The sequence below is a fragment of the Poeciliopsis prolifica genome, unplaced genomic scaffold (assembly GCF_027474105.1).
Source record: "Poeciliopsis prolifica strain line A6 unplaced genomic scaffold, Auburn_PproV2 SCAFFOLD012, whole genome shotgun sequence".
Taxonomy (NCBI): domain Eukaryota; kingdom Metazoa; phylum Chordata; class Actinopteri; order Cyprinodontiformes; family Poeciliidae; genus Poeciliopsis; species Poeciliopsis prolifica.
The window spans coordinates 13,066,348-13,094,344 of record NW_026562387.1 but is presented as its reverse complement, the minus strand read 5'-3'; the positions used below and the strand labels follow the sequence as shown (position 1 = coordinate 13,094,344).

The following is a 27,997-nucleotide window of genomic DNA, read 5'->3' as shown; positions in this document are numbered from 1 at the left end:
ATTTGAGTTTCATTTCCCTTTTGTCTTCTTGCCAATCTTCGATTAAGAACAAATTTGTGAAATTTGCAGATTTCCTAATGGCACTTTTCAATTTCGTTTGGAAGAAACTGCAATCAAAATCTTGCAAGTGCCCTAGACATGAATTGTAATATTCTATACTGTTAAATGGCATGTGCAATGTTTGCATAAATTATTATTTTATTTAAGGTTTATTGATTCAATGGATTTGTTCTACCAAAGTATCGTTAGTGATGAAAATGTTGATCAAGTTCAGCTCTTCCTCTTCAGTAAGTTCATGAGCGGATGTTTTTCAACACAAAACAGTGTTTCTTGATGTGTTTGACGAGTGACCATTAGTGTGGAGTAAAATCAAGCATCAATTTTGTTTAAAAGCACCTCATCTCCACTGTTGAATGTGGTGGAGGACCAGTGATGCTGTGGGCCTGTTTAACTTCCAAAGGAAACTTGTCATGATGCACTATGACATCCTAAATAAAAATATGTCAACATTTGCCAGAAACAGTAAGAATGAATCATTTTAAGTTTTTCAGTTATAATTATCCAAAACACATTTTCATAATAAAAAAGACAAACAAACTCAGGTTATGTTTTCTTTAAGCATTTTATCATGAGAGTCCATGAAAAATGAACATTTCTCTTGGATTTGTCACGCGTCATCAAATTAGGAAAACGTTTCTTGAGAAAACTATTACAAATACAAAGAGTTCACAAACAATTAATTCTCTAAAGTAGTATTTAAGAGCGATAATCGTGTCCTTTCATGCTGTGGAAAAATGTGATTCAACTGAGCTGAACAAGTTCATCATTTTCTAATACTCTCCAACGCTTTAAGCCTTTGTAACACTCACATTTTCCAGTCTTCTCTCTTCCTCTTTGTCTCCTATTAAAGATGGATTCATTAAATGGTTTGACCTTCACTGACTCTTACATGCGGTCCAGTCTCAGAAACTTTCTGCTAATTTCAAGCAGAGCTGCTCCTGTGAGTCTCGATTCCACCTGTGTCTTTTCAAATATGCACAAAGCAACGATAAAACTCAATCAGGAAAAATTAATGTAGACATTTTGTGTGTGTTAGCTGCAAATCTTTAAGGCCAAACCCATGAATTTGTTTTATTTTTTTTATTGAATATATAAAGCTTTTGATGTGGGCTAAATGGTTGGGTTGGAAAGGGGAGCACACAAACATCAGGTAAAAAACATAAAATTAAATTAAAACTTGAAAACCTTGCGGTTGCACCTTGAACAAGTTTTCTATTACTTTTATTTGTGTACATTCAATTCAGAGCTGATGTCTCCTGCTTCCTGCTAGAGACTGGGAGACTTTTATATGCTTTGTGTGTATATCCATTGCAATTTATTCTACCTCAGAATATAGATGATTTCCTACATTTTAATTGGTTGGCTTTCAGCTAAGGCTCCATTCATGCAAGAACCACCACTGCCAACCAGTAAACTACAACGAATGCTGTACAAATCTAACTATTAAGCAGATAACTCAGAGAGAATGGTTTTGGTTAATAAAAGCAGGAGAGACATAATTCTCTTTGCTGCAGTTAATAGAAAAAAGGGAACTATGATGCAGCAGCACAGGAGTTGCTTCTCTGAATATTAGCCAAAACAAGCTAATGCCACATACAGCTGAAGGCACATCTGCCAAAAAGAACTGAGAACTGTTCAAAAATAGGTACCAAATCCACTGAAACGAGGGAAATGCCGCGGAGCTCGTTTCTTTTTGGATTCTGCCTCCTTCAGCCACAGTTTCTTCCTCTTGGTGTCCACATGTCCTACAAAACAGCAAAGAAGAAAACAGTGTCAGTAAATGAGGGCATTGTTCAACCCATGTCTTCTTTTGGTGTCAATAACTCTTAAACTACCCCATTTAGTGAATGTCTCTACCTGCTTCTCAGAAACTCAAACTTTTGCCTATTCTTTTTTTCAAAATAGACCGAAAATGAGGAGATCTGTGAGGATCCACTTCCAAGTTTTAACAGATGTACTTCTCTGCTGTTTCTCCAGAGTTGCAAAAGCCTTTCTCTTCCCAATCAGCCATAAATTGTTAGATTTGGAACATTTTTTCAAATAAATGTCTTTTTCTCAGCAACATTACCTATGCTGTTTGTTCACCGATGTTCTCTATGTATACATATAACAAATGTATTTATTTTTTGGTTAGTTATGTTACTTTTGCAGGCAGTTTGTTACTCTACATTTTCTTTTGGTGTATTGGAGGAAAAGTAGCTGACCACAAAGGTATGCCATATTTTTCAGAATTTTTAAAACCATTTGTGATATATTTCATTATTTTTTTAATCTTGCACTCTGACATTTGTTGAAGTAGGATGAATATGTTTGCAAGCATTTTGCTGACAATTAATAAAAAAATATTAATCTTGGAAACAGGAATGCAGATGTTGCAATTAAAAGAAGCATTTTCTTGCATTTTAATCACATTATTGGGGTCTTTCTTCAGTGCTAAAATTGAGAACATATAGTTATTAATTGGGATTACTCTTATTAAACTGAACTGCATCAGTGATCCAGATGGAGCTTTTTTATCCACATCTTGTAAAACACACAAGACTCATCAAGTAACCATAGGCCATCCATAATACTTTGCAGCATGTTGACATGTTTTTGTGAATGATTAATGAGCTGTTAGTATACTACAACATATTTGGCTTGTTAAATTTGCAATTTTGCATTGTTGTTTTTTTGGACTGGTCAGACCTCGCTGTTGATTCTGCCCTGATTTTCTCTGGGTTTCAGACAGGAATGCTAGTTAAAATCTCCCTGAGAGGACAGAGAGAGCATCCCAGGATCGCTCTCTCTATCTCAGCAGGAACTATGCACATTGAAATTAAAGGCTCTCTCCTCACCTAACGAAGCCGCCGTGTGTAAAACGCTTGGCGGCTGTGTGTAATTGCTCAGCTTTTGTGCCTGACTTCCTGACCCCGTGAAGGAAAACAGCAGGCCGACTCTGACCTCTGGTCGTTACAGCGACGTAAAACAGAGCTGGCTAATGAACATCTCTGTCCTCGGTGTTTACATCTGCCAATCAGACGTCCTCACTGTGCTTTGTGAGGCCATCAGGCACAAAAGCAGACAATTAGCCATGCTCATTAGGAGTCTTTAAGGCAGAGCTCTGTGTGTTGGTAATTAATCAGGCCTGCAGTGGCAGCAGGGCGGACCTCTCGTTAGTCCCAGGCTCTGTGGGCCGTGCTCCTCCTCTTCCTCAGAGGGGTTCTGGGCGGAGTTCCTCAGGTAGCGCTGGTGGAGGCCCAAACCAGGGAGCATGTTTTGTCTGCGGCTGCGAAACTCCTCCTCTAATGGGTCTTGGGGGGCGATATCTGTGGGTGTGAGCAGAGAGGGAATGAATCACACCTAAGCTTATCGCTGTCTGGTTGGATTGCCCGAGGTGTTCAACATAAACTCGTTTTTGTTTTTTTTCTCCTGTCCCTTTTGACATGAGATGTGTTTGTTGCAAAAGAGAAAAACATATTGCCTTCTGATGCCCTTGGCTGTTTGAATACAATCAGACACAGGAATAGAGATACAAACTTATATTACTGCAAGTTAGGCATGAGTCCGAAAGGTATATTGATGTAAGCAAGAAGAAAAAAACAGAGATGAAATAAACCAGGTACCCTTAAGGTAAACAGAGCACCCCCCCCTTCAATCAAACTTCAGGCATATATTTTATTCATTTTTCATCTGCCTGACTTTGATTGTGATTAGTCATGTAAATAAAATGAGATTTGGTTATTCTTCTCTCTGGGTAATTTACATTTATATTGAATTAGTGGCAGGCAGGGAACGGTGTGAGGTGGCAGTGGAGGGGTAATTATACTAGAAGATTACAGGCAGATCGGATCGCCATTGTGTTGTGTAAATTAAGGCAGCACTGAGGAGAAGAAAGGAAGCCAGATGCTCGCCTTCCTGGAACTGGTCCCATTGAAGGAGGGTCTGCACCAACTTGCAAAAAAAAATATAACTAACATAAACACATAAGCAGTGGGACTTATATATATATATATATAAAACACGGCAGAGCCCAGAGTATGATTAAACCTCTGCTGTGTTTATGGAGTTGTGTGAAAAATGTTTGCCATCTTTTCTACATGTTTGTTACATTTTTGTATTTCAAAACATCACACAACACAAGTAAGTAGAATATGCAGTTTTTAAATGGTGTTTATCATAAAGAGAGAGAAAAAAATCCTAACCAACATGGCTTTCTGTAAAAAAGTGATTGCCACGTAAATACAATAACTGGTTGGGCAGCAACAACTGCAATCAAGCATGGAGTCCTCTTTGAGAAGAATTAATCTTTATGTTCAGTAAACCAGCTTGAGATGATCGCGTTATTGTGCCAGTGCATTGTTCTGTTGAAAGTAATGGTTGTTGTGACTGGATGGACATTGGCAGGAGTAATACTCAGATGGTAGTGTGTAAATAATGCTCACCTGGTAGTAAAAGGTCCAAAGTAAGCCAAGAAAATATCTAGCACACCATTATACTTCCATCAGCAGCCTGAATTGTTGATACAAGCTATGTGTAATTCATGTTTGTTGACATTAATTTATGTAATTTATGTTAACAAGTTGTTTTGTAAACATAATGATTATTTGACTAGTGTCTGTTTGACCTGTGGTTGAATATAAAAAGTGGATCATCAGTTCCTGAAAAAAATACACAGACCAGATGTCTGGAACTGGCAGCAATGCCACATTCAGTCACCAAAGTCTTCTTTTTTAAATGTGATCTTCAACATGTTGTCTTCACTTTACTAAGACATCTAAAATCTTAAGCTTTCTACCAAGCTATTTGTGAATAAGCAACTTGAGGAGACATACAAAATGAGCTTGTGATTGTATAAAATGTCTTTCAAATGGTCTTTGAGTGCTTCAGTTAAAACTTTTTTTCAGTTCCAGAAAAAGAATGTTTTAACCATCACATTTCATCCAAGGTCATTCATCATGACCCAAGTCTGATTTATTCCTCACAAAAGGACTTTATTTTTTCTTACTTATTCTGAAACAATCCACACTGAAAAATCTCACACTTTAAGGTTATTTGTGCTATTTTAGCCTCAAAATAGAGTGTCTTTTGTTTTCAGAGTTTACAAACCAGCTTATTAAACTGGACAACCGCGAGTCGACCCTACAAGGAGACAGCAGGTCTCAGTGGACCACCAGACACCAGGAAAATTGGTGGCTTGGCTCTCAATTCCAACCCATATTTGTTTCATGATCCCATCAGGTGATGCTCGATAGCTGGATTAAGCCAAAACATTTGTGACTTCAAGGCCGCCTGCTTCATTCCAGCCTCCGCTACTCCTGAGGATCAATATTTGCATATATTAGGCATCCTGCTACCTCGGTAATAGGGCTTCTTCTGCCACCAAGCTGCATAATCCAACAGCATTTAATTAAATAAAACAAAGACAATATCAACGAGCTATAGTGATAATGAGGTTTTAGTTAATGTTCAAATAAGTGGTCTATTATTTTCTGGATCAAAGACTTAATTTAAAAAGTGAACACCCTTCAGCAGTAAGATGTTTCATTTGCTGCTATTGTGCAGAGAGCACCTGTCATTTGTCTCCAGGTTAAATAAATGTGGCCAGTTGTAATGCAGGCATGAACACAGACACCAAGTCACACCTTAACACTAAATCTATATGAGAGAGACATTTACAGCATTACATGCAGCAGACTGGTGGTTGAATCATGGACTGAGAGCGTCTGAAATAAATCACAGCTCCAAAGGAGGGCTAACCCTAGATGACAACTGCAGCCAGATTATATTCAACAGTCCACCATCGCTGGGTTCAGGATGTCTGGTGTCGTGCTGACGGGGACCCCACTGCTGAGCACTGACAGATAAAATCCTTGTTCAGACACAGCCGAGGAGAAGCAGGCGGCTTATCTTTTCCCATCGTTCATAAAATAGCCAGTGGCTGCAGGCTCTGGTGTCGTGCTAAGCCGTCAAGCATACTGTGTTTCTGTGTGTTTGTGGGAGGAAAGGCTGTGGGGTATAAGGTGAGGCGAGGTGAGGACGGGGGCGGTGTAACAAATCAGACGTGTGTGTCATACTGGAGCAGATGGATGAAGAGGGAATAGCAAAAGCAGCAAGAGTTTTCTTGGTAACTGTTTTCTATGCAGAGGAAGAAAAAAAAAGCTTTTTTCTTTTATTGAAAAGAAGAATAGCAATTTTTGTACCTAATTAAACGACATTGGCCTACATTTTTTAGGTCCTTTTTAAAAATATCTTGTTTCTTCAGACTTGCTTATAGTAGTAAATTGAGTTCAACTGAGCATGGGGTTCTGTGATTTCTTTTCCTAAATGGCAGTTTTGCCCATTTTGGATTGGTTTCTTTTTGTAAACAAATGATGACATCTGGTGGTCACAAGAGATACACTTTGAAACCACCTAATGTTTTCCGTTAAGCAAATACATTTATTGTGATTGTACATTTAAGTTGTATTGTTTTTTTTTTGTTGTTGTTGGATTTTTTTTTTCATATCAGTATATTAACTATCATGTCCTCTTTCATGAATATTTGCGGATGTTTGTGTTCTGCTTACCAAGAACAATAATGTCCATCAAACATCAGATTTCTAAAAGACATTTTATGCCCATGAGATTTGAGGATTTTTTGCTTTCTGGTTTATTACAGAAACATCTCAGTTAGAATATGCATTACCATGACAATGTATATAGAACTGCACAAAATAAAATAAAAATCCTTCCTATAACATGCTTACTGCATCTCTACTTCACTTCAACAACGAAGCTTGAACAAAAGAGGTCTCACTTTAACAAACTGTTTAGGCTTCTATGTTGTGCATTTTTGTTTACTGGAGGTAAATATTTTTTTCAGTGAAATAACTAGAGGTGGCTAAAGTAACCACAAACTGTACTGAACTCAGAATAGCTGTTGTTTTGAACTTATTTTGAAGTTTAAAATGTCGTCAACAATGCAGTGAAAATACATATTCTTCAATAGTTTGACATTTTCATTTTCTATGCATTTCTAATCCTATTAACACGCTAAACGCACCAAAAATGGTAACACTGTTCAAATTAACTGCAAGGTTAAGAGAAACTCCAGTATGAACGGAAGATGGCGCTATTGCTCAACAAATCCGACACCTGCGCCCTAAACAGTTCTTCAATCTCTTCAATGATTGATTCTAAAATACATAAATAAAATAACACCTTACACGTCACATCTAAATAAAATTATCCTGATGGAAAAGAGGCGGCACAGCCAACCTGAAGGGTTACAATTGAAAGTGTTCAGTCTATTACTCAGAAGAGAAATCTAAAGAGGTCGAACTGAAATAGATTCTGTGTTGATCTCAGCACCAGCTCTGCCTGACACATTTGGAATCGGATATGTAAAAAGTTAGAAATCCAAGTGGAAGTTTGACTCATCCCAGGCCTCACCCCGATTTTACTGCTTCCTTTGCTTGACATGCCTCAAAAACTGAAGTGGGCCCTGTTTCATTTAGCCCTGAGCACATTCCTTTAGGAACACTCATGTTTTTCTGTGTGTTCCTCTAAGCAAGCTGTAAAACAAATGCAGTCTCCATGATTCCAACTTTATGGTGCAACACAGAAAATCCCATGAGCTAAAGTGTCTTATCTTGTGTACATCTTCATCTTGCACTTCACACATCAAAGACATTAAGCAGCAGATCAGCAACATTGGGGGTTTAGTCTAGTCTAGAAATAGATGAATAATCATGGTCAGTTGCATCATTTTTGAAAGGATGTAATACTAAAGTGTTATGGGACAGACTGTAGCATTTCTTTACCTAAGCTGATATGTTTTAATTGAAATTAAATGTATGTAGCAGTCCTATTTGGATAAAATAAATTCTTTTGCAATCAGGTAGAGGAAAATGTAAAAATGAAGTCGATAAACCGAATTATGATTTGCACTGTTGTAATCCGAGTTCCAGCTCATTCTTGCCAGGCTTTAAATCTGGAACCTAGAAAAAACAGGAAGGACAGAGACAGAACACAAAGGGATGGATGGACATATACTGGGCAAAAAGGAGGGATGGATGGTTTGATGGATAATGTGAGAATAAAGGAATGGATAGGTGGAAGGGTGGATGAATAAACGATAAAAACAAATTGGTACATGGATAAACAATGGCTGGATGGATGAATAAAGACATGGATAATAGACAATAAAGGATGGATAGGTAGCCAGATAAATGAATAATGGAAGGACGGATGGGAGGAATAGATAGATAACTGGGCAAAACAATTAACAGTGGACAAAAGAATAAATACTCATAGACCCACAGGCAGTTGGATGAACAATGCAGTGATGGACAGATATTGATGGATAAAGAGAGGAACAAAGACTGGCAAAAAGATAGGAGAAAACATTTGAAAATCTTTCCACACTCGTTAACATATAAACCTCAAAAATGCTTTACCCTTAAATAAAACGTGGAATACTGGTGGATATTTAGGGGAATTCACTTTCCTCCTTCAATGAGATCCTGGCATATTCAACATTCAAAAGCTTAAGCTTATCTTTAGCAGGAATCACTACAAAAACTTAAATGTTTCTGCATTTACTGGGTTCTATTGGAGATTAAATGTTATAGCCAACAGAACTTTTATAGCCTTATGGACGTGTGTGAATAAGAAGGGGACATTTTAAAAATCAGCTTACTTGTTCAATGGAAATATACCCATCAGGGTACAGAAAAAACAAAAAGCTCCAAGACTGAAGATGAAATTCCAGTGAAGACACATCTAACAATGACAAGGGTTACTTGAGTGAGGACAGACAGGCGCCAAACCCTAATGTGAGTCACTAAAGCATTAGTAAGTTATATAACACACACGGTGAGCTGTGTGATGGGTGGTGAGTGAATGTACAACATGAAGCAGCCGGTGTGGTTCCTTTTTAGTGCGGTTGCGATCTGCCGTGTAAGCAGGTAAACTCACACATCCATGAGGAGAAACACACAGACACCAAATGAGGGCAGTGGGTTTTCCATGACGTTTCATAAACCAAGCTTTATTGATTTAATCTGTAACAAAAAAACTCCTCGGTGAGCCCCTTTAGCTGGTGTTGCTGTTTAAATTCACAGTCTGAGCTGGCAAAGCAGTTAAGGTGAAATCATAAAGGTTGCCTTCTTCTATCATGCAGAAAGAAACCAAACACGCTTCCAAACAGAGAAAATGAGCAAAATATGCATGTTGTTATAATTAATTTATTAATGAACACAAATTTTATTACACTCGCATGAACAATAGCCAACAGGTTAGCAAAGTGGAGTTTATGTTAAAGACATTAATGTGAGGTGGTTAAGCTTCTCATTCACTTGTTAAACTAATCAAATAAAAGGGAGCAAAAATGACATGCTTAAGTTAAACATACAGCATCTTTTTTTCTGCCACAACACCTAAGACGATATACACCCTGAATGAAGGAAAGAAGAAAAATACAGCACACAGCCAACTTAGTGTTTATGGCAGAAAAGTACAATTCAATAAATTCAGAAAATAAAAACAACAAATCCCAGCAAGCTGGTCCCCCTAAATAATGGAATAAATACAAATATACAAATACTGAAAACATGTCTCTCTTCTCCCTGGCAACTAAGCTAACATGAGAAAATTCTTCTTTGGGAATGAGATGCAGGAGGAACAGAGAGAGAAGAGACTTTTTTTTTTTTTCCAGATGAGACAATTGCATGTTGGTCAAATTTTGTGGTGAGATATTTACTTGTTATCCAGTCTTAGTAGCTGCTCCTTACCATTAACTGTAAGGGATTTTAACTGGCCATCTTCCACCACTTCTACCCGCTCCTGGCCGTTCTCCACAATCCTGTTCACACACACACACACACACACACACACACACAGACACAGAAACACAGCATCTTCTTCAGGAACCTGGGAGCAACAATTACTGAAAACAAAACATCTTCTAAAAATATTCACACTTAATGACCCTTTTCAGATTTTGATTTTGTGTGTTTCATATAGCATGACAAAATCTGAAAACTGGTGTGCATTTATATTTACATCCCTGACTTTGTAGCACCACCTTTCACAGCAGATAGAACAGTTTTTTGTATTTTAATACTATTAGTGAATGATTTTATTCACCATGTTGAACCACATGGAACACCTGTATTTGTAGTGAGATTAAATTAAAGTCAGACTGACTGCATTTACTAATTAGGTTATTTCTGCAGGCAAGTTATGGCACTGGATTTTATCTAGGGGTATCAGAGTAAAGGAAGCTTGCCACTTTTTAGTCCTTCATTTGTTAATGAAAAATACTTTTCTTTTGAAATGATGGGTCAATGAAATAAGACTCAAACTAAATGCTTACATTTCTTCTTTGCACATTACACCCCATCAAATTTGAACATATATCTAAACTTGTCTGATGGGATTATCTTCATATCAGTTAATTTTGAACATATGCGAGTTCATGTTTCTGTACAGTTTATTTCTAAATTTATATTCATGGTTCATTTAATATTTTTTAATACCTAAATTAAAAATTTTTGGCATCAAACTAAGAATGTCATTGCACAGGAAAACGTGTCCTTACTGTTTATCTGACAAGTTTTGAATATTAAAAATATAAAAGTTTCTTTTTGTATCAATATAAGATTCAGAAAAGTTCAAAATATAAATGTGTGCCAAGGCACCACAAGTTCAACTCTCATACCGCTTTGTGGTGATTTTCCTGCCATTGACAATCTTGGTAGAGGTTGAAACAGATCTGAAGTTGCCCATCCCTCCTCCGCTGCCTCCGAATGAAGAGGAAGAAAAGGAAGTAAATCCTCCGCCACCCATATCGCCAAAGGAGCTAAAACCTAATAATGGGTAACGAAAAAAATATTAATTTTAGCTAACAGACAATGTAATTCTTTTTAATGCCATTATTTCAATAAAATATGAAGTAATTACAAAAATGTAAAGTATGTGCTGACCTGAGTCAAACCCTGAGAAGCCAGGCCCAAATGCTGGAAAGCCGCCAAAACCAAAGAGCGACCCACCCATCCGGCTCCTGTGCGCACCTCTTTGACGTCCGCGGCCTCCAAAGAAATCATCAAAGGGGTCATCAGCTGCAAAAGCAAACACAGTTTGCCACGGTGATATATTTATTTCAAAATTTGTGCAATGTTTCACTGTGAGATTTTCTTTTTGGTTCTTCAACTACTAAAGGTCTCACTTTCAGTATGACCTTTAAGAGTCGTTGAAATTTCTGTAGATTCTTATAATTTTATAACACATTTATAAGTATTTTTCCAGTGGTCAAACGGATGGAAAGATGGATAGACAACAGCTTGAATGGTGGACAGAAAAATTGAGGAACTGATTGATAAACAGCAGGTTAGATGATGAGCAAATGGATTAATGGGGTAGATTTGGTTTTATGGATTGATAGATGGCAGTAATATTCCAGGTTAGATGGGTGGCCAATAAATTGACAGTATGAACACAACGATTGTTGGGCAAATATATGAACGGAGAGATGAATGAATTTATAGAGGGCCAGTATTTAATCAATATTTGGAAAACTAATACCAAATTTAACACTTTTCCAAACCGCATATCAATATTGACTTATTTTGAGTATTATATTTGAAGAAAATGGTCCCAGCTTGAAGAAGAAAAAAAAAAAGGCTCAAGAAACAGATTAAATAAAGGCTCTCATTGGTGACAGAGTTTATTAGTCATTTCTGGAACAATGATATCCGTTAAAAACTGTCCAAGTGCCGCAAACTCATTTTCATCCGAAAGCCCCCGAGGAGCTTCCGCTAATTGTGTGCTGCCGATCTGGGTCACCCTGGCAGGATAAGGCTGGAATCACTGGCACTGAAAGAAGACTCCTTCTTCAACCTTGAACGTACGAAGAGTGCATTTAAAAAAGAAAGAATGATTTGCTTGTTCCCTCTGAGAGACAAGCTTAAAATAAAAGTCTCCCATGTTTCTGTTTACCAAGAAGTGGACCTGTGAGCGCACACGAGTGAGCTTTAGCAGAGAAGTTACGCATCAGTGGAAAATACAGAGGAACGTAAGCTGTAAGGAATGTTGTTTAACACTTGAACTGTGATTCAGATTGAAGAGTGAAGCTGTACTAAAAAAATAATAAAATTAAGGGCATCGACTCAGATCTGGATTCAAGATTGTAAATTACACACTAAATAATAGTCTTAAAAAATGCTGTAGCATTACTCAAACAAAAATTTGTGCAAGTCAAAATACAGTAAAGTCCAACAGAGCTGCTGTCAAATTTCTGCCCTGAAACCAGCAAGGATCCCAGACAAGAGTCATCTAATCTCTCTCTCCTCCTGCCCGATTCATCCCATGTTCACTTCAAGATAAGTGTCTGCTGTTCCTGACAGACATCTTGGCCGGATCGCAGTGGGAGTTTGTGTCTCAGGGGAACCCTGCATCCACTGCGCCTCCGCCTTGCAAGCTGCTAGTCCCTGTGATGTGGCTGAGTGACAGATCTCCAGGACCAGCTGCTGCCCAGCAAGACAGACTGCTGGACCATCAGCAGTGGAGGGCTGGACCATCAGCAGTGGAGGGCTGGATGGGACTTAAAAACAAATCAGAAATTCTCTGAGCTCATTCTAAACATGCCAACTGAACTTCATGTACTGTAAAAACTGGCATGGAAAACAGTATGTCCCCTTTTTTTTAGTTAAAGTTGCACTATGCAACTTTTATGTAAAAAATAAATAAATTAAAAAAAATGCAGATTTGTTGAAACTGTCACAATGTTTCAACATAGAGACAGAATTAGAGATAATCTTTAGCTCTGCTGCCTTCTTACTGTGGTCTTATTGCCATCTGCATAAATACACCACTCGGTCAGAAACAACCAATCAATGCTACACTATTGCTAGTTTCCAACAACGGAGCCTGCCATAAATGCTCAAGCTAGTTAGCATAGCCACTGATGATGGAGGATAAACAAATTTCCTGGAATGGTAAGTTGCTTCTCAGCCATTGGTACATTGAGCTGAGAAGCTTTAAGTTACTCTATGGTGTTTCATTAAGACCAACTCACTTGACACTCAAAAGCATTCCCACAGCATGACGCTTCCCCTACCACATTAGCTCATGGGGATGGTGTGGTCAGGCATTTATGCAGCAGTTGTTGCAGCACAGAACATTTTGACTTTTACTTCTAATCCACTGCATTAGCACCTTTTCTGGCAATCAAAATCATTGATATTGTGCTGATATTTCATTAAACCCATTCCAAGACTATCTTATTGTAAGGTGCGCGAAATAATCCCCTCTCCCAGTTTGCAATAAAGTCACAACTATGCATTAGTATAAAAAAAAAGAACCATTTGCTGATTTTGCATAAATTTTCACGATCACTAAAAAGTGGAACAACTGGATAAGCGCTTCAATAATCCAACAGCACACCCTCTCCCCTTTGACATCAGTGATTTGATTAACTATAGAAGTAAATCCCGTGTACTTAGAGCAATACTGCGATTAGATATTGTTTAGTTAAATGTTTTGAAATATCACTTTTAGAGGGGATATCAACATGGGTTCTTTGCCGTTTCTTGAGTTTTTTTCCTGTTCTTTGGTCAAACAGGGAGTTTAGTATGCACGTTTTTTACAGATAAAGCTTTTACTTTCACACAAATGGGAGCGTTTTTGTTTAGTTTGACCTTCAAGACCTTGATGTTTATCACTTCCCTTTTTGTTAAGCTGTGTGAAATCCTTGACTTAAGCATTAAAAGTCACTTTTATGCTTTTTGTTGGTTGCTAGATTTATTTTCTATTTTCCATGTTGCATCCTGTGCCTCCTGGACTTCCATTTTAAGGGTAGTAATTCATCATTTGATTTAATCTGACCAGAGCATCTCCACTCTGCATCCTGCAAACAGATGTTCTTATTGCTTTCTTTCAACATTGGCCAGAATTAAGTGTCACCTAAGCTGAGAAAACACCCGTAGGTGGATTGTACCAACTAGTTAGAAGACTTAAAGGCAATTGTTTGCACTCCATTTAAAAAAAAAAAAAGGAATTAGATTACAGGACATAGTACACATATTTTTGTGAAGTTTGTTAAAGAAGTTCAAGAGGTATGAATACTTTTGGAAGGTAATGTATCACTCTGTTTACCAGTCAGACAAATGTGATAAAGGCTATTTAAAGTCAAAACAGAAACTAAATCTCACTCTTCCACTTGGCCATCTTGTTTTATGGTCACTGTTTACAAGTAAACAGCAACAGCTGAGCTCCGCCGTGCCAGTCTTTCCATATTAACACAACTGTAACATCACAAAAAAAGAGGAAAAATCTTGAATCACTATATTCCATGTCCGTTCAGACAGGAGGTGAGGACACGTTTGCCGTTATTACATCTGCTTTTGTTTCAACACGGAAGCTATTTTTGAATGCATTCCAGTTGAGTGATGTAGATGGTCCAATCCAACCTCTGCCTGCGTCTGAACTCCTTATTTAGAGTTACACGAGGTGAAGTACAACATGCTTTCCAATCAGCCTTCTGCTCAACCCAGATGCCTCCTAACAAGCACTACATGTGCTATAAAAAAGATAAAACTTCTGATACTTTGCCTTCGTCCTATTATCAGGAGACATATTTTAACAAATAAGACAGAAACCAACCAGAACCATTATTTACAGTCCCTTTGAGGTTACGTAAGATCTGATACAGCTGTCAACATGATGGAAATGCACTCCCATCCAAAGAACTTATTTGTACAGAGGAATCAACGAGCAAACTTACAATTTCTGTCGTAGAAAGAGCCTTCACAATCTCCAATGAGAAAAGGTCAATTACTTTTTAATGCAAGTTAAAGATTATGTCACAGGAAAGGTCAAACAATTGCTAAATGGAGGAGGTTATGTAATGAAAGTAAAGTCAGCAGTGAATCTACATGAGACTTCATTGGCAGAGGACATCTTTTTGGGAACAGTGTTGAGTGGATGTCAGAGGGATCAACACCGGGACATTTCTTCTATGCCTCAAGCTCCACTAAACACCACAGGAAAAGCATGGCTGAGAGGGCAAAAAAAAATTTGTTAATAGAACATATTGTGCTCCATATAAAGAAAAAAACTTTTTGGAGGGTTGATTTTTTTTTTTGTTTACCAAACACATTCTACAAAGTAATCGTAGCTCCGAGATCCAAGTCGACAGCCTCTTTTCCAACTTCTGAAACATGTTAGGGTTTCACGATGTGCGCGTGTGCGTGTGTGTGTGTGTGTGTGTGTGTGTGTGTGTGTGTGTGTGTGTGTGTGTGTGTGTGTGTGTGTGTGCAGAGCAGAGTAGGGTGGCCTTACCAAACAAATCTGCAAATGGATCTCTCCCGCCAAAAAATTCCCTGAAAACGTCGTCTGGGTTACGGAATGTGAAGCCACTATGGCTGAAGTTATCGTAATGGTTTCCTGTAAAACAGTAAAAAATAAACATAAAATACTAATTTAACTGCATGACAATATACACACATCACTGCAAATATAATGTGTCAGTATGACACGTCATGACGGGTTAAATCTCATCAGTCAAGTCTAGAATACTGAAAGACCCTCAGCCTGTTTGAACGCCATCTTACCTCCTCCATTGAGACCATCTTTTCCATATCTGTCATAAAGACTCCTTTTGTTTTCTGGGAGAGAAAGAAAATTTATGTGAGAAAAGATTTACTGAAAATTTAAATATATGACCTGCAAGGTTTAATTTCACATCAACTTTTTTTTCCCATTTTGGATACCTGCCTTGACTAATATGTCAAACGACACAGCGAGAAAAATAAGAATGCCTTTCATAGCAGTGCAAAAAATAAGACAAAACGATCTCTCCTTTAGAGGTTAAATCATGATTATATTTTAAATTTTCCTACGTGAAGTCATCTTCCATAAAAAACATACACTCAGGTTCAATAAAAATCTAAGAACTGTTTCATCTGTTTGCTCAAATATTTTTAGGTTATATCAAATACTATTTAAATAAAATAAACGATGGTTAGGGATGTTCAATTTGTTCATTTCCCATTTGTTTGTGCAAATGTGAACCCCACAATAGTACCAGGGTCTTGATAGCCGTTGGAAGAAGTGGTTAAATGATTCAAACAAACTCCACAGTGGTTCCATAGGGGTTCATCAATCAGAAACAGTCAAATGCCTTCTCAAAACTAGGTTTGCATTACATTGTGGGTTGAAGCAGTGTCAAGCTAAAAAAGATAATATACCAGGTAAACTAAGACATCTAGTCTGAAATCATACACAAAAAAATATTAATACTTTAATTAAATTCTTTGTTTTTTCTGTAGGTTGAAATACAGCACCCTCTTCCTGGATTTACATTTAGCTCCAACGCTCCAGTCAAATCTGACCAATATATAGTCTGAATATTCTCACGTGGCTTCTGGAGACAATTTCTGGCTTGCTTACAGTTTTTTTTTTCTGAAAAGAAACTGAACTGAGTTCGACCGAAGTTTAAAAAAAGAAAATCTCAGTCTTAGACGTATTTAGTCTCAAAAAGGCATTTTATGAAACTAAAATGAAGGAAGGAATATGAACATCAGTAGAAAATCTGCAACATTATTTCACTCAAATTATGATTTTATATTTGTCTCATTCTGGAAACACTAAACAGTTTCACCTAATATTAAGTATTAATGAGAAAAGAAAAACACCTTTAACACACACTAACTAATGGCTGCAAGGCTTTAACACTGGTTTCTATCATAGTTGGCAAATATAACTACATCTCTCCAGTAAACTCAAATAAATAGATTGGCAGGTGCATGTTTACGTATTTTTACATGACTTGTTGATTATCAAGCTCAAAATGTTGTTTGCTTGCAGTTCCAGTTAATCCTGTTTGGTAAAACACTTCCAGGAGCAGTTTTCCCTGTTTTGTAATTTAGGTGCTATTGGGAAACATTTGGTTTGTTTGGGAAGAGCAGGATTTGTTATACACAACATTCACAAATCAATATTTAAAAAAGGCTTTAATATTTATCTGAAAGTGAAAGCTTTTTTTATTTTTTAACAATCAAAATCCGTAAATTTGAGGTTTATATAAAAGCCATAGAGTCCATCGGCGTTATTTTGCCACTTCCAGACACGAGCAAGACATCCAGTCCGACACAGTGCAATGAAAAAAAAAAAATAATAATAATAATAATAATAATCACAGGAACTGCTGCTGCAGGCATCTTCTTTCGCCACTGTGACATTGATAACTGGACTCCCTCTGTTCTTCACAACAAACCAACAGTAGTTTACCTCTTGAAAGTGCAACCCGTAATTAAAGGAACATTTGACTACAGGTTGCATTTTTCAAGAGAGGTGCTACTATGCTTTTGAAAAGTTAGAAGCCTCATGTAACAATTGTAGAGTTGCAACAGATAGAATGTTGTCTTGAAAGGGATTTATGAGTCTTTTGATTCCCTTTTGTACTCTGCAGGGTGTTAATTTAGTCCTTGAGTTCTTTACTTGTCCATTCATTTGAAGAAAAACCTTTTTTTAAAGTCAAATAACTAAAGACTTAAGTGTATTCCCTACAAAAATGGAGAGGCTTTAAATAAAAACTTGTTAAAAAAAAAGACTTGTAGTTTATTATTGAGCAACTTTAAAACAAATTTGAAAGAAAAAAATATATACCCAGTCAATATTTTATAAACTGCTGTCTCCCAAACAAAACCACTTAACTTGAATAATAAGGAGTAGAAAAACACAGAGGATAGAGTCAACATATCAGGGATAAAAACAGAACATTTGAAGTTAAAATAGACCCATCTTACCATCTGACAGGACTTCATAAGCCTCAGACAGCTCTTTGAACCGTCTCTCTGCCTCTTCCTTGTTGTCTGGGTTCTTATCAGGATGCCATTTCAATGCCAATTTTCTATAACTGAGAGGGAAAAAAGAAACGCATAGTTAAAACAAGCAGCATATCATATAATACACAGATATGCCAAAAACAACAACCACAAAAAACACACATAATACAGAGGTGGGACAATCAGCCCACCTCTGGCTGTCAGAGGTATACAAATCAATCAGCCAGAGATGAGAATCTGCCACTTTTACATCACTTAGTTAATCCACTGAATGGATCACAATTTTCAAATCTCTTGGTCTACAAACACATCAGCCACCAGCATTTACTTTACACACTTTTTTTACATTTAATAATAATAAAAAAAGATACACATGCTACCTTCACTTCACTAGTACATGGCGTAAATTAATATTGAATTTAAAACTGATACTTGTATCATAAAACTCAAAACCAAAACTCTTTGTTCTCTTACACGTTGTCCTCAAAAAACAAATGAGCAGGTCAGACACTACAGAAAAGCAGAAGTCAGAAGATGATACTTCAAAGAAAAAGAACACACATTTTTATGAGGCAATTAGTTTCTAAACAACTTTGTAAAAGTATTGTATAGTAACATCCATTAAAAAAAAATGAAATCACAGCATTGACAAATTTTAAAGAAAATTGGACAAGATGGCAGAATTGGTTCATTTTAAACAAGAATCCCTACTGCTGTTAAAATAACAGATTATTACAGTTAAATTATGTATAAGACTCATTTATTGCCAGATAGGTTTGTGTCAGCATTTATCTAAAAACAATTGTTTGACAATTAATTCAAGTAGTTTTTTGTTCTTTTATCCCTCATTTCATTTGAACACATTTTTTTATACAAATTTGCCATTCCAAACAGTACCAAATTTAATTTTGAGACAAGTTGGAATCTCTTGCTCTTTAATGAAAAAGGCTATTCATGAGTAAGAAAACATCTAGGATATTTGCCCGTGTTTCCAGGAGTGAATGTACAAGCAGGTTCACTCAGAGGTCAAACAGAACAATGCTCAAATTAAGTACACACACATACTCAGAAAAAAACAAAACAAATGCAGCTTAACCAGTACATGCCTCTATTAGGAAGCTAAAACTCCATGACAGTACAGTTGGATGAAGACTAAATATGCATAACTTGTTCGGTCTTGTAGGGATTGTCAGGGAAAACCTTCTTCCCCATCTAAAGAACACATTGCAGGACAGACCCACAACATCAAGATTAAAGTGTACAAGGTTATCTTGAGTCGATGCTTTACTTTATGGTGGTACATCTGATACTGAATGCAACTCCGTTTCAGGACGGTTGAAAAAGAAAAAAAAAGAAAGAAAAAAAACGAGCTTCAACCCCTAAAATAAACTTCTATGTGTTCTGACCTCAATGAGCTCCAGGAATGTTGGAAACATAAGGAGGCCAAAATTCCTCCGCAATACTGCTAAGATCACACAAACCACAAAACCTTTTAAAATTATAACCAGTACAGATTTCACACAGTCCTTCCATCTTACTTACTGCTGCTCATTTCAGACTGTACTTAAATAATTATACAGCCCGTTAAGAACCAGATGATTTCATTTGTCACATGTGTAAAATACATCCCTCTATTGAAAAATACACATTCACGTCAGGGGCTTGTTTGGAGGCAGTGACTGTGACGACGCCAAACCCAAATGGACAGAGAGGGCTCCCCTCCCGACCTGATTTAACAAAGACAGACTGAACTGCATTGACCAGCAGAGTGGGCCTTGCAGAGCAGCTTACGCTGCATCAGCCGTTTCTTTCTAAGCCCAGCAGCAGCAGAAACACAGAAGCTGCCGATAAGACAAGGGACTTAAAAAACGAACGGGGGTCTGTTGGTGGTGGTGGGGGGTGTACTATTCAGGGGATTGACTCACTTTGGTGAACAGGTTTTGTTGCTCACATCTGTGTTGTAATCTGTCTTATTATATTGCTGGCAAAAGCCTGTTTGAGTGGTCAGAGGCCAGACCAGGTCAAACAAAGCAGACTGCTTCAATAATTGTGCAACATCCAAATCAGTCAGTTCGCCGGGGGGGGGGAAACAGCATGTGCAAACTTTATCAGAGCAATCCACATTCCACTGAGGGTAGTTGCTCTTAGATACATCATGTTGCAAGAATGAAACAGTTGCTAGTCTTATTGATAAAAAAAAGAAGAAAGTTTAATCAAAATTTTGATAGAAAAGCAGTTTCAAAATTAAGACTTTATTTTCCTAGCAATCTAATAAGTTACGTTTTGTTTTGTTTTTTTAACTGACCCCCAAACACGTCATTGCAAATCCGATTAAGATCCGAGTGGCCAAATCCTGAACTTCAACAAGAGTGGTGGTGGAGTTATTCTGATGTGGATTCCTTATTTTTAAACAATGTCACGATTTTACGTTTTCAAAATATTATGCAAGCTGCAAGCTCTGAGTCAATCAGCTCTTCTTCAATAAACTCCAAAACGAGTCCAAGATAGTCTGTGGTATATAGACTGGACCTGAATTTCTGAGGTATGTAAACTATAAAAACTGATCTTTGATATGGTTTGATATTCTCCCAGGCAAATCACGTTTTCTTTCCAATGGCAAACATTGCTCCATAGTAGGCAGGAACAGCTTTTGTTTTCTCTGACTTTGCATAGAAACATCAAATTACTACTAATGGGGATTTCTTCCCTCAATAACAACTTCCACATCAAAGAGTGGAGTCAGAAGGACTACCCAATAAAACACAGATAAGGCATGTACAATTATCAAGAAAAAGATCAAGAATTTATCAAGAAAAAGTCACATTGCAATAATTTCTCTATGCATCTCAAGTTTAGCAAATGAACAGTTCTTCCAGAATGTTTATAAAATATCAGTGCCATATCAGAGATTTTGTGTCATAGGGCAGAGTAAAACATATCGACTCCAGAGATAACTATACCAGTTATAAGTGATAAAACTTTCTGCCAATTAGTGCTGGCTGATCACATCACTTTCACCAATTAATTTTCTGCTTTTAGGTAATCGCTGTGATAAGATTAAAAGAGCTTATTAAAAAAAGCATTTACAACTTCTTTTAGGTCTTTTTTTTAGGCAACTGTCTGGTTGTGACTGCTGTTACAACACCACAAACAAAAACACTGCTTAAAAAATAAAAAAGACCTACACTTTGTCAAACTTTTCACAGTAAAGATACATTTCCATCCATATTTCTAGCAGATTACCAGGTCTTATTTATTTCCTTAAAATTATTATCATTGCTCAACTCCACAGATGCCTTTTCCGTATCATAGCATCTGTTTACATAAAGCCAGGGAGAAAAAATTGTTTGAACTGTACTGGTCATTAAATGACTCAAAACTCCTCATCTTTCCTTTGTACCAGCTTATCCAAGTACTGGCTGCATCATTTCCTTATTCCATTCCATAAGAGGCTGACAAATTGTAACATGAGCAGAAAGCAAAAAATAAATAACACAAAGCAGCAAACATTCAAGCACTTACGCTTTTTTGATGTCCTCTTGCGATGCATTCCTTTGGACTCCCAATATCTGGTAGTACTCCACCATGGCTCTGTCTGTTTTTGTGCTGATTTACTTCAGGCTCTTCTGACTGGCCTGTGTGGGAAGAAATATGCTTTGTTAGGAACTAAGAGATTAAATCAAGCTCAACAAAAAGCAAAACAGCAAGGTCATGTGTGATCTGCAGGATTCCTATACTCCAGATCAGAGAGAAGAAACATATTTTAAACGGATGGAAAAACCCAACGCTGTTGCTGTTCTGAACCAACAACGCTGGAAAGATGACAGCTTAGCTACTTATGCAAGCCAAGCAAAATGACACCACTGAATACATCCTTCAAGCCTGAGGCTATAAGAGACTATGAAAAATGTTTCCCTTTAATTTTTGAAGTTCACGGTACAGCCATAAATCAAGGAGTTATGAAACTCCTGAAGAAAAACAAGCCAAAACAAGTCTGATACAAATCAAGAGACTATCAGATTGAAATTTTTCACTCAGTGTGAACCAGCATATAAATCTGCTTCCCTTACATGGCAACAAATCTACATTTAAGCTTCCAACTACAAAACTAGGGCAGATTTTACTTTATGTGGCTGCTACAGTTCACATGACAAAGTACTTTCAAGTTCAGTAAAACTTTAACCTAGAAAAAAAAAAAAAAAGTGTGTGTTCCACAGATGTGAGAACCACACACTAATAGGCAAATCCCAAAACTCACTTTTGATTATGAAAGATGTCCTCTGAGAAATCTTCAAAAGATAAACAACCCAGAGAGTCAGACATGAGCGCACGGTGTTCTGTTTGTTTGCTATATATAACCTGTGGCCTTTGCCGTTAGATTGTGTTTGGGTTATTTGTGGGGAGCTGGGGGCCGTTTGGCACGTGTTGAAGCCAAACACCGACTCCAGCTTGGAAAACAGTCCAGGCACTGACATCTGGGTTCAGAAGGCTGCAGTGGGGGTGCACATTCAGACTGAGCTCTTCCCTTTTGTCAGATAAACTTACCATCTACTAATAAAACATTAATCAGTCAACACTGATCACCTTCACGTCCTAATATAGACCATCTAACTTTAGAGACATGACCCAGAATGTGATTATTTTCCTGTAAGACAGACTCATCCCTTTAAATGTATTTTTTCCCCAGATAATTTAGCCGTTACAGATCCATTAAACAACCATATGCTGATGTATAATGGAAAGTAGTGAGTCCAAGCTAGCTTATTGTTTTGCACACTGCATATGTTTGCACACTTAGTGATATAAGCCTTGGGCAGCATTACACTTAGATGACCTCCACCCAAAGTCCTTCAAATTATTCAGATTGCAGAACTATAAATGTACATATTTTTAGATTTCATTTAATAGATACTGGGCATTGCAGACCAAGGAAATTAGATTACTCGTGTTAATTTATATCGTTATGCTTTGCAAGAATGAACTAAACAGATTTGATCATGACAAGGGTAAGCCTAATAATAAAGAAGCATTTTATGCAGACTGATTCCTTTCAGTCAGATATAAACCAGATCCATCAACAATTAATTTTTTTTTGTTTCTTCAGAATGCCAACAATATCTACTTAGTTTTCTAATCAAGGCCTCTATTTGAAAACCAGGTTTGAAAAGCTGGATTAGAATCCATGAATACTAGATTGATCTAATCTGGAAATTCCTAAACCGACCAAGTATTTTTCATTGTGAAGAGTTGTGCCTGCTATCACTTTTGTTGCTTAGTGTGCTGACTCAGCTTTCACTTTTTCAGAAAAAAATGAAAAGGAAAAAAAGCATTAAAAAAAACAGGAATGGTGGCGCAGGAGTTGATGCAGGAACATAAGAGCTAACCACAGAAACATTAACAATTCTGTACTTCAATGCTGTGACAGATGGAAGCAATAAAGAAATAAAAATGAACAAAGTCCTTGTCCATTATGGAAGTACGCAAGGATTTAATGTTTGCGAGTTTTTTTATGTGGAGGAAAAAGAAAGAGATTTTGTTTTGTACACAATGTTTCACATCTGAAACACTTGGCAAAGGGATTTAATGTTAACATTCTGCTGAAGCGCAGCAGAATGTGCTTCAGCAGTTCCTGCTGAAGCACATTCTTTAAATTAAACAACTGTGAATGTGAACGACTAACTATTGATTTGTTCAATTGTTTTCATTCACTCCATAATTACAAACTTTCTGGGTTAATAAATGTGGTTAGAATTGGAAAAAAAGGGGGTTTCAGATAAATAAAAATTTTAAAATGGCAATTTTGGGAAAAAAAAGAAAAACACGAGTCCTCCAGATTTACTTCCGGATAAATCCGACACTGCATAAACACATGGTTTTATGCGTCTTGTTGTGGAAATTTCTGTTATCAAAGAGTCTGTTCCAATAACTAGAGAAAGATTCATCTTTGATTTTATTTTTAATTCGAAGGTAAAAGCATTCGAAGACCCATCTCACTGAACACAGTCAGTAGAAGAGGCCCAACCACCACAGATCACATGATCATATAGTCACAGCCAAAAAACACAACACACCCCAAGACTGAACTTATCTCCATTACAAGGTGGATAACAGCCACATCTTTTTCCACCGTCATAGAATTGCCCCTCACCTCATTAGAGGAAACAATTTTTCGGTAAGACTTTTTGTTGGAGACAAATATCCTACATGTATGGAAATGAGAGCTAACAAGGATTCCAACAGAAGCGTCTAGTTAATTTTTAGCAGTAACTCATAGTTGCAGGCTCAAACAGAAACTTCTAGATTTTCTTTATCAGTAACAACAATAAAACATTCATTTACATAATATTATTAATCCAAACTTTGATAGTTAAAATGAAATAAAGAAGTACTTCACTTTACTTAAATATTAAAAATCAATTTTTTCTTTTAATATGAAACACACTCAGATGTTGAAGCTATTGTTTATGACATAGGAATTAAGAACATAACCTGAGTAACATCAATCATGTTTAATTTAAAAGAATCAAATCAGACATTTTTTGTCGAAATGATTTAATCTTACTTTTAAAAGTCACTTAAAAGCAACAACTTCCCATCTTCATGAGATCTGCACTGTTCACACAGGGAACTCAACAGCATAATCTGATCTTAATGTTATTTATTTTATGCACTGAGATATGAAACACTTCCAGACTTGTTGAGCAGCAAGAGGTTAAAACAACATCTGCTCAAGACTTTGTTCAACTGAGTTACACTGGTGTGCCAAATGAGTTTCCCCTTTGAGGGGTGACATTATGTAACAGGTCACATTAAAACTCTTAAAATAAGTTTTGAGTCAGTATTTCAACTTTGCCTTTAAATGAAACAATGCAACCGCCAAAGAATTATTCAAATTACTTTGTAACATTTTGATTTGTTAGTTCACTATTATTTTGTTTCAGTCAATGAGTTTCTAAACTCCAGGAGCATAGATGTTAAATATTCAAGACTTTGTTACAAACTCAAAAATCTGGAAACACTGAATGTGTTAAGTTGGTTTCATAAGTTATTATTTCTCCCATTTAAGCCATTTCTATGCAACTCATTATATATATATATATATATATGTTTTTTTAATGTAATCTGGTTAGTCCTGAAATGCAACATGTGACTGGGAGATATCCAATCCTATATTACAAACACTTGTCACCATTGTCATTAAGTCTTTCCCCAAAATATATTTCTTTTAATAGAATCTCAAAACCTACATGTATTTCATCCATAACATTGCTTTCTTGATAGAAATGACTGCTCAGGTCTATAAAACATCAATAAAAACATATGTCATTGGTCATACATGAGATTCAACCCTTTGTATTCCTATCAACCATTTACATGCTAATATCATCATCTAAACATCTACATAAACACCCACGTTAATTATCTACAGGTGACTTTCAGGTTTTTTCAGGAGACTAAGATATCTGATAAGAGTTAAGTATTTTTCCCCCCAAAGACATGAAGGTTTTTAATTTAATAATAAGTTTCCAAGATTTCAACTTGAACTCCTAATGTTTTTCCGACAACGTGACTGACCTCATAAAAAACTAGAAGAGGAGGTTTGTCTGTGCTTGAAAACATCCAGAACACCACAGTAAATGTGACATTAACTAGGCAAGAGCTTCGCACAAAACGACAGGGAACAGGGAAGAGCCAACACAAACCACAGCTGACAGAGAAGAAAACCAGGTGACTGCGAAGAACACCACAATAAAACCACGCCCTTCACGTGAAATGATTTGGGTAACGAGAGCTTGAGAACCAAGAGAAACTCCTTTGGTCTGGATTTTGCCATCAACTTTCACTGTTTAACTGTGGTGTTAGGGTATAAACCATGTAGATTAAATTATTCATATCAAGACAATTTGACAAAAAAAAAACATAAGGCAGAAAATAAGAAAGTTTCAGGCCTTGAGGAAATAAGTCATACAACACGTAATGTTCAGTAAAGAGTTTTACTGTCTGTGATAAGAAAATGACACACTAAAATACTATCAAAGTCATTTCAACTGTAGACTTCATAAGCAATTTTCTATCCAAAGAAAATAGATCAGAAGAAAAACTTAAGTGAGGAGCTATACAATTAAACATTTAGTTTTTTGTTTTTTTAAAAGGTAAACATTTAAAATAATTGTGCATTAAACGTTTCTATGATCTATTAATGAAACAATAACTTGCTAAAAACACAAAAAATAAATTTGCCATAATGTGCTCCAAGGACCCACTTTATAAGGCCTAGTTAAAAATTACTTTTAAACATGTTAAAATAATTGCTGTAAATGCCATAGGATTCCCGCTCCACCCACCTTCCTCGCATGTTGGTTTGGTTGGTGGCCAGAAAGGCTGATGGCGCAAAATGGCAGCCTAATTTCTTTAGACTGTCCCAGGGCAGCTATGGCTACAATCTAGTAGCCTGCGTGTGAATGTGTACTTTAAGATCTCAATTTGATATGCCAATGGAATCATAAATAAAACTGATTATTATTATTGCAGAGCTCCATGACAATTTCAACCTTCCGGTTGGGTCAAACAAGGTTTCACAGGAAAGCTATTTTTTGCTCTTTCTAGTTATACCGGTTACTGAGACAGGCACTCTTTAAATGTTTATCTCAAGAAAACATTTGCAGGCCTGCATTAATACCTGACAAATAAAACCCCACTCCTATAAGAAAAGTTTATTTTAAAGCAGAAGAAACAAATCATAAATAAATTCGATGTATGACATTTTTATATGAGAAATGTTGCTAAATTTTTTATTCACCTCAAGCAAATTAGAAAAGGTAACAATCCCAAACATTATTTAAAGGATTTGTAAACATCCTCAAACAATTCATCATCTGACAATTCATTTTTACCCTCATATTCCTATTGGGATCAACTCTTTTGGGGCTTTTCTGGGTAGGTAAACATAAATAATACACTTATTTGGATCGGCATTGATACAAGAAAAACACTGCAAGAAATGGTTCAAAGCTGATGCCCCAAACATGAAGGATTGATATGAAATATGTTTTCTTATGAAAGGAACAGGAAAACCAGAACAAACAGTGATACTATTGATAATACTAGATTAATTTAAAAAAAATAATAAATTGACAGAAGACCATCAATTGATAGTGACAAATGATATCACTATCATTTGTTGAAACTTAATCATTCCCCAAGGGACTCTGTCGCCAGTAGCAACTTTCCTTGTTGCTAATTTTAATCGCTAAAAGTTAAATGGAAAACTACTAAATATATTCAGGTTTTCTGAAAATTAGCACAAACAGGTCAATCGTACGCCTAAAATAGCGCGTTAGCACGTAAAATGCGGTCGATCACGTACAGAAACTTCTAGAAAGTCTCTCAGCTTGAAACGCACTTTGCAGCAGAAACCATTTGCAACACGCAAATTAAAAATAAACAACTCTAGGCAAAAAATAAACGACCTCAAAAAGTAGCCGTGGTAGTTTTAACATTAGACTGTGGACCTTGTCTTGCTAACAATAGCTTTACCCCGAGATTTTAGGACATTATGAGCCAAAACATGAACTTGAGGTTATCGTAACCTGCGCAATAAACACTACTTATGAACACAGTTTAAACAGTTGCTGATAGTTACTAGCTAACTGTAGAACAGCTAATGCTATTTAGTTAACAGACGTGGCTAGTAATAGCAATTAGCTGGATTTGCTAAACCGTAGAAGACCCCCCACTACGATTTCGAAAACCGCCTGTATGGGTGCAGGCGTAAAATGAAATCGGACATAAAAAGGCGCTAGTAACGTAAGTATATTGTCAAAGACACCACAGAGGACAACATAGCATTACAATGTGACTATGCGGCACGGCAGATTTTAACCGATTTTACAAAGGCCGATCCCAGCCTTAAGGCGTTTAATGTTCCGTAAAAAAGAAATAAACAAGGTAATTTTTACAATACATACCTCTGAAACAAAGATGTTCACTTTAATGCCCCCTCTCTTTTATTGCTGTTCAGACTATCTTTTTCCTGAGAACAGTAACTGTAGCTGCAGTCGGCGGCAGCTGGTTAAGAATGATGGTGGAGGTTTTTTGGCCTTGGTCACTAGCTGCGACTGCTGCTT

At 36.7% G+C, this 27,997-nt stretch overlaps 1 protein-coding gene across 2 annotated transcripts; it reads right to left on the bottom strand.

Annotated features, from left to right (window-relative positions):
- Positions 1–603: 603 nt before the first annotated feature.
- On the bottom strand, positions 604–27,997 carry dnajb6b (DnaJ heat shock protein family (Hsp40) member B6b). 2 transcript variants are annotated; one of them, XM_055037578.1, is made up of 10 exons: positions 27,839–27,997; positions 21,393–21,505; positions 17,832–17,941; positions 15,636–15,689; positions 15,364–15,468; positions 11,010–11,144; positions 10,745–10,892; positions 9,816–9,886; positions 3,210–3,368; positions 604–1,805 (listed from the first exon to the last, which is right to left on the bottom strand). In XM_055037578.1, exons 2-10 carry the CDS (start codon positions 21,455–21,457, stop codon positions 1,696–1,698), a joined length of 957 nt encoding a protein of 318 aa, XP_054893553.1. In that variant the 5' UTR covers positions 21,458–21,505; positions 27,839–27,997; the 3' UTR covers positions 604–1,695. The 2 variants fall into 2 exon arrangements, with proteins under 2 accessions (XP_054893553.1, XP_054893554.1); XM_055037579.1 differs by lacking the exons at positions 604–1,805; positions 3,210–3,368 and having other exon boundaries at positions 9,250–9,886; positions 27,839–27,995.

Coding starts and splice junctions, on each gene's coding strand:
- dnajb6b (XM_055037578.1), bottom strand. CDS start 21,457: ATGGTGGAGTACTACCAGATATTGGGAGTCCAAAGGAATGCATCGCAA. Junction 11,145..15,363: donor TCCATTTGCAGATTTGTTTG/GTAAGGCCACCC, acceptor TTGCTTTTGCAG/CTGATGACCCCTTTGATGAT. Junction 1,806..3,209: donor GAGCCTGGGACTAACGAGAG/GTCCGCCCTGCT, acceptor GCTGTTTTGTAG/GACATGTGGACACCAAGAGG.